The sequence below is a fragment of the Natator depressus genome, chromosome 16 (genome assembly GCF_965152275.1).
Source record: "Natator depressus isolate rNatDep1 chromosome 16, rNatDep2.hap1, whole genome shotgun sequence".
NCBI lineage: Eukaryota > Metazoa > Chordata > Testudines > Cheloniidae > Natator > Natator depressus.
The window spans coordinates 23,530,001-23,547,499 of NC_134249.1; the positions used below are offsets into that span (position 1 = coordinate 23,530,001).

Sequence of the window (17,499 nt, forward strand, 5' to 3'; positions counted from 1 at the left end):
TTTATTCATAGATTATTGACAGAAGGAAGCAACAGGGAATTGCATATTTACAAAAATAAAAGTTGTTGCATAACTGCAGCCTCATGGTTCACATATAGAAAAAGGGCTATTATTAAAAACTCATGAGAAGCAGTCACTGAGGGTGCTGAATAGTTGCTTTGAAAGAAGACCGGGGCCCCATTGTACTAACTAGTGTACAAACACACACGGAGACACTGTCCCTGCCCCTAAAAGCTATCTTGTCTAATAAACGTGCTCAGCCACCATAGATTAATCCCTACAAAATTTCATATTGCATGACACTGAGTAATTTTAAAAGGTTAAAAAGATTTTAAACAAATAACTCTACACCCCATAATTTAAAAGCAGACACTGATTTAGGCCACATTTATTGTTATATTAAATATTTATATAGCACCATAACTTTGACTGGCACTTTTCAAAAATTAAAAAAGAGAATTTGAGAGATAAAAGACCAAGTTTTAGTCCAGATCAAGTGGTAATGGCTGCCTTAAGCAGTCTTCTGACAAACAGGGCTAGTTAGGCAAACAGCAACAGAGCATTAACTTCAGTGCCATTCATGAACACCACAAAAATAATCCCTCCTCCCCCCAAATCCCTTCCTAATGAGATATAGTAAAATACAGAAGTTGCCAACAAAATCTGGAGTAGCATTCAGTTATAACAACTATAACCTCAGCTAACAAGTCCTAGGAAGGATTCCCATTCACTCTGTTTATATGCTAAATGCAAAATTCCCATGCATTCTATATGCACATTCACATTTTTATACCATCACTATGAAATAGACTTAAAGACTACATTATCAGGGAAATATTTTAAAAATGTACTGTAGTGCCAGGTACCCAGTTAAATAAAGTTATAAACTTTCAGACAATGAGATGAAGATTGCCAAAAGAACTGTAGACTATGGCACCTCCAGGCAAAAACTGAAATTTATTAATTAATTTTCTTCCCTGCTCTCATGTTTGCTTGTAAAGATTAGATTGTAAAAGGATCTCATTGAGATCCAAAATTCTTCTAACAATATTTTCAGTTCCAGTTCCAAACACATATTTTTTTTTATCCTCAGCTCCTAATTATGGCTTCTCTTTCCTTCTAAAAATGCATTTATCTCTCTCAGTAAAAAGAACAGCAATAATATGTCGAACAACCCTGAAATAAATTTTGTCATGTAAAAAATTAATTACGCATTCCAAACCTGGTCACTGTAGTCCTCTGGGAATTTCCTCCGCACCTCAGGATCTGTAAATAATTGACAGATAATATTAATTGGCTTTGGATTAGTGAGCAAGCAGAGAATCACACATTAATATTTGATCAGAAGATGATAGCAACCCTGGCAGGGGATCCAAGGAGGGCAGCTGAGGCTGTAATGTTGATAAGAGCAAGGAAGGACTCTTCAAGGCTCTTCCTTTACTCTCTTCGAGAAAGACAAAAAAGAAATAAAAAGACTCAATGCTACTGTTAACTTTAGGCTGTTACCTAATGCAAAAATCTTACTAGCTGCAAATTGCCAGCTACATGTGTTGCCAGAAAACAGTTTCCAAATGTGCTTTGACTTTTTGTTTTTAATCAGATACCTCATTTAGCCAACTACAGACACTGGGTTGATAAACCTCTATAGGAAACAGTTTTAAGTGGGACCAGATCACAGCTCTTTCAAGGCTGACTCAACTACATAGTGGGAGAGAAAGCACACTCCTTTGCAAACGTATAACAATATTTATCAACAATTTGAAAGAACTAATTAAAGTAGCCGTGAACATCTCTGCTCATTTGGAAACAAATTTTAAATGTTTCATGATAGTACACATCAAGACAAAGGTTTGTCAGTATAAAAAAATATGGTAATACAACCTAATATGAAGTTATGTTCTATTTAATACAATTAGACTTGTTAAGAAAAAACAAAAAAATCTAGACAAATAATTTATACAACAGTCTATTTAAAACAGAACTCTTTCAAGGCCATCTGTTTTTCTAAGGAGTGTTTCCAAGACTGCCAAGTTCTATATTATCAGTGCATTCTTTAATTATGAAAATTAGTAGATAAAAATTAGATACTGTTTAGTGTCTAAAATATCATACCCGGAAAAAATTCGTTACTTATTCAAAGAAGTTATCAGTATCCTGTATAGTATCTAACATTTGTGTGCAATTGTGATCATTTTCAATTGTTTGAAGCTTAGCATGTTGAATACATTGTTACCAGATGCCTGACTTTTTATAAAATGTTTCCACAAGTTTTGATCATTATGTAGGGAGTAAGGTTTTGTAAACAATCTTTACTGCTCAATTATTGTTATACTGCACTGGAGTTAGGGCTTGAGGGGAAGAGAATCATTTTATGACATATACACCATATACTTTTATTTTTAAAATTGGTCCCCACCCTAGATTTCTCACTGGCAAAGTTTGTTTTACTAATGCATTAGTTGATTGGCTGTTCAATTGCTAACAGATGCAAAATTTTCATGAAGCTAGATTCACTTTTACTAAAGTAATTAAAATACACAGTAAGTATATTTTAAGAACAAGTTAACAATAACTTCTTATGTTAAATTTTCTACATGGTTAGAAGTTTAGGTAATTTTAATACTTCACTCTGATTTTTATATTTTCAAACCTTTATAGGCAAGCAGAATACAAGTACAAATATAATCAATGTGAAATGCAAAAATAAAATAAGCCACTAATATAAAAATAACAGAAGATTTCAGGTTCTAATATGTCCTCAGTTTTGAGGGGAAGTTCTCAAATCCACATATAGATGAATATAAAATATTTTAAGGGTCCAATCCTTTGAATATCTGTGAATAATTTTACTCACATGAGATTACACACACACACACACACACACACACACACACGTGTTTTCAGTATGCTGCACAGAACACAACATCTCCACATCTCACAAATATGAACACACTATTTATTAGTAGGCTGCAGATTTGACAACCAGAATCAAGCAGACTATTATGATGGACATTCTATTTTAAATATTCATAAAAAGGAACTACGTTATTTACATTTAAAGATAAACTTTCATGAGCTTCTAGAAATGCATTGAGGGGGAGGGGAGCCTAATTTGGAATCTAGGGAATTAGACATCTTATAAAATTGGATGAAGGGATAATAGGGGACTGGTATTCTCATTTAAACAACAGTTTTCTGGTAAAACATGCCATCTTGTTCCCAATTTGAGAAAATTCCCTGTTGAGCATATTTAATTTTTTGCCTTGCCCAGGTTTGTCTGGGGATATGTACAAACCTTACAGACACATTTATCAAAATAAATGTTTTTTGGCCTTCATGTTTTCTGAGACAGTTAAAATCACCAAAAGATATAAAGGAATATACTCTCATAACACATGGTTTGCCACCTTGCTTTAAAATTAGGGTCCAAGAGGTCCTGCCACGTACACAGAAGACCTTTCCACTATCAAGGTGGATCAAACTTTATAACCAACAACATTTAACCCAAAACCCTCACGTCACGTACAATTTCTATTCCACACTTCCTTTAATGGCCACATAGTAAAAGGTATCTGCTCTTTAGTTGGCTCTCTCGGAAATTCCAAGCCACATTCTCCACTAAAATAATAGTTTAAAAAATTACTAGCCAACCCAAGATTCCAATAATATTTATCAAAATTCATATATACTTCTTACTTCTTGGATGAGATCCTCTACTTAAGCAACTTACTGGTGCAAAGGCCTCAACTAAGCACATACTCACTGTTCAAGAGATTTCACATTCCACATGTTTACATATACCTTGGGAAGCAATTCTGCATCAAAAACCATCCTTCCAACAAAATGAATTACCTTGTATGTCAGCAAACATGTTGCTATTATAGGCCAAGATCTACTTTCACCTAAGGCACTTGTCATGGAGCAAATAAGATTTTAATGGTTTTTGCTAGTGCTTTGATATCTTAGAGGTTTACTTCCTCTTAGAAGTCATCCCCATTAAACTGCAACTGTATAAAAGTCATTTAAAAATGACTAAAGACAACCAAAGATCAATACTCCAGAAACACCAGCCAAGGGATTTTGTAGAGTATCTTAACTTTGTCTGTGGAACAGCATAGGCTTTAAGTCTTTACCTTGATATTTGACTTTTACAAAAACCTATATATTTCCCTCCCTGTAAACAATCCTGCTTTCCCTCTCAGAAGTAGTCAGGGGTATAAGTGGAGGCATGACTGCAGAAAAGGCAGCCTACATTTTATGGGGTTCCACACCCAGAAATAGTCTCGGGCCATGGTGAAGTACAAGTGACTGGAGACCACAGACAGTGTTTATTACCTATAGATCAAATAGTCTTTGCTCTCTAAAATGCAGATTTTTAAACAGTTCTCTGTTCCACATATGCACCAAATGTGTGTGTGTGTGTGTGCTGGTGAGCGGAGCTAAATTTTTTCAACATGCCTGTTCAAGTCTGTGTGTCTTTTGATTGGGCTACACGCTGAATAGGGTTTGGCAAAATTATTCTCCACCACTCAGAGAAAGCCAGACTAGAATTTAAATAGCTGCATGTACTTAAAATCCCTGCTCTCACTACATTCTTTGTGCTGCAGAACGCTAGTACCCTGATGGAACCAGAGGCAGCGATCTCTTGGTGCAGATCTGCCAGATTTTAACTAAGCACAGACTTTGCCTTAATGAAACACTGTGCCAACCGACATTGAAATTGATGCATATAAATTGTGTTCTTTTCTCAGAAGATAATCACCTGATAGATGCAAGAGTACTGCCTGCTGGCCAGTAAAGCCCCGTAAGGGATCTATAATGTGAACTAACCAAAATAGATTACAAATGTTTAATAGTGCATCTCTATAAAAGAGAAAAATTATTGATTGCCATAAATAGGGCCATATCTACACTATAAACTTCTGCCAGTATAGCTATGTCAATCCGAGGTATGAAGAGGGTGTGGTCCCTGACCGATAAAGCGATGCCAACCAAACCCCTAAGTGTAGATGCAATTATATCGGCAAAAATATAGTTATGTCGGTATCGCTTATTTCATTTGGCATGGCTGGAATAAATGCAGTTTTGCTGGTACAAGAGTCATCCACAGTATGAGCTGTCTGCAGGTAAAATACACCCGTATACCTATACTCACAAAGCACTTCTAATGTACACATGGTCCCAGATACATAATGTTTACCTATGAAGATCAACAGCACTGGGATTTTAGATGACAGTTTTATGTAAAGTTGATTTGTGACAAAAGTACTTAATCTTTGGAAATGCTGAATTTACAAAAATATTTAGTGATATTAGGGATTTAGTCTTTAGGGATAATAAAAATATTAGTAAAAAGCAAGCAAGTGTAATCAACACACAAACAGCAGGTTACCTTTGATTTGCTTTGTATTAAACTATCCAGCATACCATACTGATACATGTACTCTGGGTAAATATTCAAGAATCTCTGCAAACTGTATTGTGTATTCAATAAGCTGAGTAATAAAATATGTGAAAGTTACAAAAACACTGGCCGTGAAGAGTGATTACCAAAATCCATAATTTAAGCAGCTTCACCAACATAACCTGGGATCAATGTTTTAAAACATCAGGAAAGCAGAATATTAAAGTACACTCAGCAATCTTTTGTTAAATATCCTGTTCTCTATCTTATGATCAATGTTCTAATTTTTCATCTCCTATTTATCCAAAGACATTTTTTGTTTTTTATTTTCCATAACTTAGGATAAAAAATTTTACCTAGCTCTTTAAAGTTATTGGAGGTAAATGCAGAGAACTATTCATTACAAGGCTCTCTGCACCATTTAAGCCCTCAAAGTGTTTAGAAGTGCAAAGGGGTTTCTGTACCCTCTGTATTCTGGCAGGGGACTTTGTGTCTGACCTTAACAGGCTGGTTATTAGAGAGACAAGGCGAGCCAACACAGCAACAACAACACTGCACCAAACAGGCTGGAGCAGATGATATGGTTGTTTGGCAGCAACCCAATGGAGGACTAGCAAATCCACATTAAGATTTGGTGGCCTAGAAACCTTATATAAACTATAATATTCTATCTTATTGGCTGGAATTGCAATTTATGAGAGGTTATGCTGCCACCACACAGCCCTTCCCAGTTTGAGGAGCGATCCATCACTCAATCCATTTTCTACAGTCAGGATGTGTTGGAGGGAGAAGGGGGGCGGAGGCATGTGTGAATTTCACCCATAGTACATAAACTGCATTCACAGGTTATAATATTACTATATTTTACATCACAAAAGTAATTAAGTTCTACATGCTCTGCTAAAATGAGCTCACGAAATGTCTATAAACTACAAGAAGTTTTGATAACCTAAATAAAATCTCATACAGCCATTCAGTTGCCTATAATTAAATAAATTTCACTTAGGTTTTCATGTAAACACAACTTATTTTATACAGTTTACAACAACTCTTATGAATCATACTGCTGAGAATAGGACTGATCCTGCAGAACATTGTCAGACCATTGGTTTCAATGGGAACCAAGGGCACTAAATATCTAGCAGGAGGTGCTAAGCACCTTGCAAGATCAAGCCCAAGGTCACCAAGAAGCTTGTTAATAAAGATGCTGAAATATAAAGGTTCTGTATACAATTTGCTTTGCAGAACACACTTCTTAACAGCACCAGCTTGGCATATGTACAAAACCTGGCAACCTGCAGTTAAGCAAACTAACTCTATATTCTCTGTCTGGCAGCAATTCACTTGTGTGTCTGTATGTTTTTACAAGTACTCTGTGTATTACATTACGTCAGCTCCATTGCTCTGAGTTTTAAATGGTCTGGGAACATTTTATTAATCATTCTATATCTTTATTTGGAAAACACCACACACTGGAAAAGAGGACATCGCATTATATTTCTACTTTAATTCTTTTCTCCACTATAAGTCCATCACCATTTGAAAAAAACTTCAACAATGTACAGAGATTAGAAGATTGTATTATATGTGCACATACTATGGTGTTATGACCAGAGAGCCACTTACAGATAAAGCAGCGGTTCTCAACCCGTGGACCGCATGCGGCCCAATTAGCAGACATCTGCGGCCCAGCTCAGCTGTGTGCTAAAGGCCGGCCTGCGTGCCAGGGTCCACCAGGTTCCTGGCTGCCTGACGTGGAGGGGTCCAGGCTGCCTCACCGCCCAGAGCAGTGGGGGAGGAGGCGGGGCTGCCGGCTGGCCCCATGAGCTCAGGAGTCCAGGCCAGCCCCATGGGGCTGGGGGCCCAGGGTAGCTGCCTGGCCTCGTAGGCTCCAGGGTCCAGAGCAGCCACACAGCAGGGATCTGGAATCAGGGCAGCTGGTCAGCCCCACAGGCTCCATGGTCTGGGGCAGACACACGGTGGGGGTCTAGGGCAGGCAGCCAGTTGGGGTCTGGGCTGCTACTGCCCTCCCACCTGGCTCCTGCGGCCCATAATGTGTAATAAGTTGAGAATCACTGGGATAGAGAAAGCACCATGTACATGTTAATCGGTACATCAACCACAAGGTCAGAGGTTTTGGAGCAGTGCTCATCATCAACATTTATTTTATTTGTATAAATAAATCCCTGTGCATCTTGATAAAATGCACTCTGAGACCATGGAACTCCAGAACTAACACAGCCTAACTTAGATACAATGATCCTATGGAAATGCCACTTCATAACACTTACTGTCTCTTCTATTCCGTGTTATTACTAACCTTTCTTTCCCAAACTGGCACTTGATTTCCAGATGGGTAAATAAATATAATTCTGCAGGAATATATTTACCACACTATGGATCTACTGTACTACAGTGCTAATAAACTATTGCATTTTTAAAAAAATCTTATCTTGGACACTTAAACACATGAAGTATATAAGTGCAGAGTAACCCTTTCTGGATTCTATGCACCTGAATTCACAACATTCAGAATTAAACGCCTTATTACAAACTAATTCCTGCAAAGCAAACTGAAAACATTACCCAGCATGCCAACCTTCTCTATAGGATCAAAATAGGTCCAGGATGTCTACTGACACACGCAAGGCCCAATCCACCATGGACAGAGTACCCATAACAGCACATAGGGAACCAGGTACACACACCAATGGGGGATTCCTCAGACATACCTTCACCACTGAGGTCTATTACCAGCACTGATATCAATTACATCTGCTCAAGCAAATATATGAAAATTACTTCTATGAATATAAAGTTAGGGTAACATGAAAACTTAGAACACACAGCCTACTGGCTATTTGTCCCTGGCAATTACCAATAAATAAATAAAATTGGCTGTGGCTTTTCCCAACTGTGATTACAGACAAGGAGAAAAAGCCTTCCCAATTCAATATATGGTAATCACTCCTACTCAATGCTTCCAAGTGAGCATCAATTCAATTAGGAATTCTAACATTTCTCAGTTCTAACCCTGCTCAGGCAGGGACCACTACAATCTAAAAACCTGCCTTCAATTAGGGCGGGTGGAATGAATTTACTGGCAGAAGCATGGGAGAGCGGAGATCCTGAAAACCTTTTATCTAGCCTACAATGTAGTTATGGCAAATCACAGGGTCTGAAGATTTTCAGTGTGCCAGTCACCTACAAATTTACTTGCACAAGACAATTGGGCCTGTGCCAATGAAGGGAGCTTAAAAAGACATGGCAAAAAAAAAAAAAATCCTCAGATAGGTACCAAAACAACTAACAACTTTGGTAGGCCTGGAATTCTAGGGATGTTCATGAACACAAATTTTCACAGATGTCCATGAAATAGGCTGGTAGGATAATGCAGAAATATGTTTTTTTAAAACTGATCACATTCAGATCAATGCAAAGTAACAAAACGTACATATGGACAAAAGTATCAGGGACACATGATAGTCAGACAAAGATTAAAATTGTGCAGAAAGTGGTCAATATCGTCACAATTCCAACACAGAGTTAAAATAAAACAAGCCCCACAGTTTTCCTCTTTTCTATATCTATTCTACAGGTTAAAACCACATTTTCATCATACTTCATACCTGTAAGATACCCTGGGTTTCCCCAGTTGAGTTTTAATTAATAGAAAGTACAGTTAGAGAGTTTAGCCCGTATTTACTGGAGAGACACAATAAATTATTTTACGCAGGCTCCCAAAAGCTGAAATCCGCCTTAGGCTTATTGGTGAATGGTGCTTAAACATAAATTATGGTACACAAAGTTTACAGTAGGAGAAAAAAAGTCTCAATACTTACTGGGCTTTTTTAAAAAAACATTTTCCAGAATATTATTTACAACGGTAAAGAAGTAATGAAGAACCTATAAAACAGCTGAATTAGCAGAGACAAATTTATGAACTAGCTATGATTTTCTTTTTTCAACTAAGGAAGATAAACTAAAAGTTTCAGGTAATTAAAGATTGTATCTACTTATCCCTGAGAATGTTTAAATAAAGATAATATCTGAAAGTTTCTCAGGAATATACCTGCAGATGAATATTAATAATCTGTAAGGTTAAATGCAGTGCTACAAGTTGTCAGGGAGTAACACAATTCTGAATGGGAAAGTATACGTATGATACTATTCCAAAATGCATGTCTGTGTACCAACAGAAAAGTTAGAGACTTCAACTAAGAATGTTGCATTGAGTAAAATGAAACAAAGGCTGTTCTATTTTCTAGGATTTATATTTGACATTTAAATATTTTTCCTCTACACTGTAAAATATGAATTGCCTGGTAAATTCAGACAAGAGTATTTTCCCAAAGTGAATTACAAAAATGATGTGTCCCCACCTCAGTCCTCTTGCCAAGGAATGCAGCTTACATCACAAAAAGCAGCTGCTGTCAAATCAAAACATAGTGCCCTGCTATAAACTATGATTTGCATAGAAACCCCATTCCAGGGAAGAACCAATGGGAAAGAATTGCAATGGACTTAATATGCAAAAAGAAGAACAAACACACACACACACAGATCACATGCCTGAAAATAAATATAAGATTTCCTTTACCTCTATTTAATTTTTACTGCTCTTTCACTCAAAGAATTATAGGTGGATACAATAATCCCTCCCCATAGAGCTGAAACACACATTGTAATAAGTGATTACAGTGTCTGTCACTGCAAGTGATGATCAATTATAAAAAAATATTTTTACATGAAGTAAAAAATTGTTTGTTCTCAGTGAAGAAATGACACAACTAACTTCCCTGTATTATCTGGATAGTACTCCGGCTTTTTTCACCCTATACATTTTATGAGTCAATACAAATGTATAGCAAAAAAACAGTGTTTCCATATTCTATAAGAAGGGTTTTTATTAAATTAGATTTTTTAACTAACATGTTTTATTAAATTAGATTTTTTCCCAATGGAACATATAATATTGCTCTGTTAACTATGAATATGATAGGAGACACAGTATGGTGTACTTAACACCATTTCAGACAAATATTTAATATCTTAGTAAATAGGGGACAGTTAAAGACAATCAATTAATACAATTACTACCCTCCCTTACAAAAATTTGCTCAACAAAAAGCCAAAAGCAGGACTTTGAAATTAGCTGTAAACTATATAATCTCATTGTTCAATTTCATGGAGTTTAAAACACTACCTTTCCCCTCCCCACAAGCCAAATGTTAATCCATGCTGTAACCTGATTTAAATTTTCCAGCTGACAGGATGGGAATATGCTACTGTGGCATATCAGTCTGCTATGTTTCTCTTTTACTCTCAGCTATTCCTGCACCATTTCCACACTTCACTATGACAATCAAGTGAAGAGCTGTGATTTTTAAGAAGCAAATTTAACTATTTCAAAAGACAAGGCTTCTTAAATTGTTTTTTTAAATGGCTGTGCAAATTATAAAAACAAGAAACATTATTCTCTATGTACATATAGCACAGTGGACAATTTTTTCTACAGTTAATCGGACAAAAAAAATTAACGCTGAACTGTGATTTCTCTAATGAAAAGCAAGCTATTCTAATCTGTTTCAGCAACAAATAACCAAGGTAGATTTGTACTACCTTAATTAAATAGTGATTTTTGCAACGACACAAAGATCTGAAAGAAATTAGTTACTAACATGCTTTTGGCCCTCCAAGATAAAACGGGATCGCATTTCACAGAGTAGCAAGTTAAATTTTGAGACACATCACATACTATAGTACTTACTGTTGCATAACAAAAAAGGTATTTAAACTTCTTTTGAAATCTGCCAACTCCTCAATGTGCTCTAACCAGTAAAGATGAATACTTCTACCTGCCCCTAAATTGCTGCAGCATTAAATATAGATAATATCGGGGGGGGGGGGGGGATACAAAAGTCAGAAAAAACAAAACAGAACACAAACTCAGATAGAAACTATCTGCCACAAATATCATTTGTTTTCAAGTTGCAAATTCATAAACACAAAAAAGCATTTAATAAATAAAGTTCTTTACACTATACAAGGCATCAAGAAAATGTAATAGATAGCTAAAAAACCTAAACAAAACACTACGCTAACAACATGACTACAGCATTTATCCGTATTTAAAAATGATAAATACAGCTTCATAATACCAGCCATTTCAGAGCATCAAACCACTAAAGTTATGCAAATTGCTACTATCAACACCTATAGTAAGTACATATAGCAAGATTCAATACGTGAAAACATAACCCACCTGAGTGTGGCAAGCAATGGAAGCATTCATGTAACAGATTACTTTTCAAACTAACATTCTATCCTTCAGACATAATCTGCATCTATGTGACTATTTATGCATAAATAGCAGACACTGACCGATTGTTTTCAGTTGTTACAAATGTAGTACAGTTACCAATTAAGTTAATCAACAAGTACTTAATACATCAGCTGTTGTACAAATAATGAGGCCATTGACATTAATGCAATAAAATCTGTGGTTTGAGGGATTGTGATTTTTTTCAGAAAATGTTGAAAAGTTTTGCCCTGTGAGTTCATATCCACTGTAATTAATACATAAGCAGCATATGAAGTTTACAATTTGTATCCAAAATGGTGTCACATAAAGACTCAACTAAAATGATCGAGAAGTGGGAACAACTGAGAACAGAAGCTGTATCAAAAGTGAACAGGAAAAAACCTGCTTGAGGAAAAGGGAGGAAGGAAAAAAAAATGGAATTTAAAGGAAGCGTTCAATAGTAGGCACACACACAATTTCAGTAGCTTTTCAAGGAATTACTGATCATAGGTTTTATTCTTATTAAAATAGTCTTGTTTTTCTGTTAATATGTTGTTTTCAAGTTTAGTTTTGAGCTTAAAAATCTAACTTATTAAATAAGTAATTTGATTGAAATGGCAACCTTTTCATGACTTTTTACTTGAAATTATATATGGTTTCAAGATATGGACTATGTTTTTCCAAACTAAAAACAGTTTATATTAGTTAGTATGACCAGGCATAGTGCCAAAATTGTCAAGAGAGGTAACAGTCCTATTATATATAAGACACCAAAACACAGTACTATATTTTGCATTATGCCCTCAAGCTAAATTTCAATGGACTTTTTAAAACAAAAAAACCACATTTATATCAGTTTTATAATTTTTTTGTATAAACCGTATACACATACAATGACTGTTTTAGGTCAGACATTTGTAATCACGTGGTCGGGTATGACATCACTACGGTTGCCAACACTCCAGGATTGCCCTGGAGTCTCCAGGAATTAAAAATTAATCTTTTATTAAAGATTATGTCATGTGATAAACCTCCAACTAAAACTGGCAACTCTACTTGTCATACCAATTCACAGCTGTGTCATTTACATACTATGATATCTTTAAAAATAAGCTATTACATATGGCCAGAATAGGTAAAGCTATTGTACCTTTCAATTTGATGAAGTGGAGTAGTTTGTGTCTCTCTCACATGCATGCATGTGCACACACCCCAGAAGCAGAGCCAAACCAACAATATTTTAACTCCTGATTTTAGCAGTATAACTTCCCATTTCAACCACCACCAAATTATACCACCTATTCTGAACCCAAGGCATTTCCAATGCTCTACTAAATGAAACCCAAATTAAGATAAAATAGCAACATTTATTTTAAAAAATCAAAATACTCCAATATTATTGTTAAATTAAAATGCTTTGGTTTTAGTTATGAATATTATGAAGTGTAGCAAATTAAGTTATCGTAGTTTTTTTTTCATTGGTGAAAGTGCATACATATCTGTGTCTCACTTCTTCTACATGTTGTCATTCATAAGTATGCAATTGTTTTCAAGTCACTGACAAACATTAAGACATGCGTCTTATGTCTTGGCTTTCAACGAAATTGAAGTCCATGATATTTGCCATAATTATAGCATTTTAATAACACACAAGAACTGGTCTCAAACAAAACTGAAAAGGAATTTACTTCCACATTGAAAGTACATACTGTGAAAGAGAGAGGCCATTAGTCTGACCTTTATCATCATACGGTACTAAATTAGTTCACTTTGGTGAATTCACAAAAACAATTCATTTTAAGGATGACACTAAACTACATACTACTCATTCATGATGCTCTTATTTAGATTACGAATAAAAATTGAAAGACATACTTCTGATTTACACATAAAATTATAAAAGAAAAAAGGACCCAGGTTTGATCATTTTTACAGATGTTACATTTTTTAATAATGTTTCCAAAAGCTGTTAATTTACAACAGATTCTCATTAATCAAGTATGGACCTTTGTCAATAGAAAACAGAGTCGGAGAAGGAATGATGTTATAGGAAACTATCAGTTCTTTTATATGAGAACTTTCAGAACAAAAATTGCAAAAGCATTCAATAGACTTATTCATGCAGTGGAGAACACTGTCATTTTCTTCAAATACTTGCAAAGATAAAAAAATGACTGTCTGTGCCAGGACCAGACAAAGACAAAGACGAAGAGAGAGGACTGAAGAGTGCCTGCATTGGTGGGAAGCTTGCTTTCAATTGAAGACTATCTGGAGAAGGTCCATAAATCATTCAAGGCTATCACAAGGTAACTAAGAACTCTCATTTCTTATCTCCTCTGATTACTCTGAGAAGCCAAGCCCAGCGAAGACAGCATTGTCAGTAAATTCCTCCTTCTCACGTAGTGACTGCAAAAGATGATGTCTTTCTGCTGCTAAAGAGGTTCAACAAAAGGTTGTCACTCACCCTCAGTATGTCAAAGGCTTCTGAGTACCAAGTTAGATCCTCAAGTACATTTTCCAGCAGATGAACGAGCTTACCAGCCGGCAATAACATCCTGCCAAGTGTAAATCCCATCTGAGAATCTTCACTGCTTCTAGCAGCAGAACCTGACCTTCCAACCGGGGACCTTGCTAAAACATACTGAAAGCCTTGTGAACAGAATCTGGAAGATGAGGACTTCCAAACAGAATCAACATTATCTTTGTGGATAAGTGAGAAAGAAAGAGCTTCGTTTAACTTAATGGCAAAGAGGGGCTCTCAATGGCTCTACATTAGGCTGGTTGGTAGTTTCAGGCTAGGTAAAGACAAGCTGTTATACCATTCAGCTTAAAATTTAGAGAGAACTAAACAACAAGTTGAAGAACAACAGTGTTTCTGTTTTCAATATCAACCTAGTGTTTAGAATGAAGAGAGTCCTTGCTCTCCCAACAGTTCAATGAATAAGATGAATTTTCACAGGGACATCAGTCTTCAACAAGAGGAGGCCAAGAATCGCCAGGTAAAAGAGAAGAGATGATTCAATAAGTGAAGACATATAGGCAAAGGGTGGTAAAAAAGAGGGTTGGAAAGACTAGTATCTGTCAGAACAACTCTTCCACCAGATATAAGATGTCAAAATAGAGATCTCTATTTATCCTCAACTATTAGCATGTTCAGTGTGACTGGGATGATACTGTTTATTTCTTGGTGAAGAAAAGGAGAAGATCTGCAGCCCAGACTGCTTAAGATTAAGGTCCACACAGTGTGAAAAGTTTCAGAGTAGCAGCCGTGTTAGTCTGTATTCACAAAAAGAAAAGGAGTACTAGTGGCACCTTAGAGACTAACCAATTTATTTGAGCATAAGCTTTCGTGAGCTACAGCTCACTTCATCGGATGCAAGTGAGCTGTAGTTCACGAAAGCTTATGCTCAAATAAATTGGTTAGTCTCTAAGGTGCCACAAGTACTCCTTTTCTTTTCACAGTGTGAAAACTAAATTGACAAACAATAGAAAAAAAATCACAATCTATACCTGAACCAAATATAGTACAGAATCAAAAAGCGAGAAGGTAACATGGCCAATTTCAAGCCACATTTCAGACAGGTTTTCGATCACATTTGACTGAAGTCTGCAAAGTAACCATCCATTGCATGAAAAAAAGATTTGGTCATAGACTCAAGTAAATATTAAAGTTATGGTTGGCAAATCTTCTTAGTGAACCCTACTGTGCTCTTAAACAAACAAACTGTTAGCTTTCATAATCCTCTGTTCTCCAACTAAGCCAGACAGTCAGCATTACAGGAAATCTAAGACATCACACAACCTCCTGCCATTTGAGTACACCCATAGCAGACATTCAGCTTTTCAACAGGTTATATTTTTTTAACTGTTTTTCCCCCCTCATTTTGTTGAACAGGTTCAATAAATAAGTCATTTATTGTTTAAAACTAGCAAGGAAATTCACAGAAGTTTCTAAAGTCTTTTAATTTAATGCTCAAGAGCATCAAAAATCATAAATTCCATAAAGAAAGGAAGAAGCATTTTTTAATGTTTTTACCAAGTTTTGTACATTTCCAGGTTGTCTGTAATAATTACGCAATGAGATTACATTTAGATGTTGAACAGAAGTATATTCTATAAGTAAACTTTCCACATAAAAGTTTATTAAAGGAACCTTTTCAATTTCTGTTTGACAAGTATATTTTCTCATAACCTTCTAATCAGAATATGAAGTTAATGGAGATATATTTTAAGTGTTCAGGCCTTGAATAGTGATGCTCATTCCTTTCCAGGCTCTTTGTATTTATACTCCCAGACAGCAGAGTTGCCTGGTGACAGCCTATTCACTTCAACAGCAGCTGGCAAAGCCCTCCTTGTCCCCAAAATGTTGGGAGAAATAGTTAACTAATATTTCACACTAGTGTTTAAATGTGAGAGGCCATGACTCCCAATGCCTCACAGAGCAGGGCTTACAAGATAAAACAGATTTTCTTAAGGTTGCAGCAGGTAAAAAAAACCCTGAGAAATACAACAGATCTGCATCACCTGTATCCAACATGCAGCAAAAATAATCCAAAGAAGGTTAGTGCATGATCTAGAATCTGACAATACCAGACACAGGCAGGTGCTAGTTAGGGTGACCAGACAGCAAATGTGAACAATTGGGACAGGGGGTGGGGAGGTAATAGGAACCTATATAAGAAAAGGACCCAAAAATCAGGACATCTGGTCACCCTAGTCCTAGTATAAATCTATCAATTTAGCTTACATTTACAGAATGCAAAGTCTCATGCCACACAAAATAAGCCCAGCGGGACTACGGCTTTGACATTTTTACAAGAAACATTCACCATCTTTAATATTTACAACACATGTATTTCAAATTCGTTGTGGATCCTTACCTACTTCCCAAAGATTACTACATCTGGTAAAGGGTCAAATGTACATAGTAAAGTACACCTTTTCCAAGCTAAGCTTTTACAGCAAAAATAAAAGGACATATATTTAGTACAGTCACAGTTTATAGTAAATCTAATTTGTACAAATACTTTGTCAAGTTAATAAGCATTATTTCTTCTATTTAAACCTCATCTAAAAAATTCTCTTAAAAGTAATTACATGTCATGTCATATTTTCTACTTACTAGTGTCAACCAGCTAATTTTTAATTTGCTATGTTCTTGTGAAGAAAGCCAGACATAATATTTTACTTTAATGTACTTTTTAGAAATATTACATCACAGAAAACTCATGTAAAGACACATTATGACCACTGATAATTTACCAAATAAATACACTGTAATCAATTACACTACAAAGAACTCAGAGGAATTACTAAGAAAGAAATATTTTTCTTGTTTTACTTAGTCTTCCCCTTATCAGAAAATCTTTTGTCTCATTTTATCAGCATTTTCCCAGAATTTCTATATTGCCACTGTATTTGCTTCTCATTTAATGCTTCAAGTCTATTCTGACTTATTACATTTTCCATATTCCATAGTGTATTTTACAACCTGGATATCTTTCCTGTAACTGGCACAAAATAAAACATCTATATTTCTAAAATTCATCAACCATAATAAACTCAGTTAGTCATACTATTAGGCTTTTTTCAAATACATACAAGTATTGCATTGTAGGAACATATTCATTGTTACACAGGTTGTCACTTTTCAGGTTTAATATGAACTGACTCAAAAAGAACTTCAGAACAAAAGTGTCTTAGGAAAACAGCAGTTCCTGAAGTGTTGTAGTTAAAAAAAAAAAAACTTTACTCCCCAACATTCATACAATTGTGTAAACCATGTAGAGAA

General features: G+C 35.7%; 1 protein-coding gene across 2 annotated transcripts in view; it reads right to left on the reverse strand.

The window, feature by feature from the left end:
• Positions 1 to 17,499, reverse strand: part of DENND1A (DENN domain containing 1A) — a 373,522-nt gene that overhangs the window by 289,695 nt on the left and 66,328 nt on the right. For both annotated transcript variants that reach the window (XM_074973359.1, XM_074973358.1), the window contains exon 3: positions 1,223 to 1,266. In XM_074973359.1, the coding sequence (XP_074829460.1) occupies positions 1,223 to 1,266 (44 nt within the window). The remainder of the gene's footprint in view (positions 1 to 1,222; positions 1,267 to 17,499) is intronic.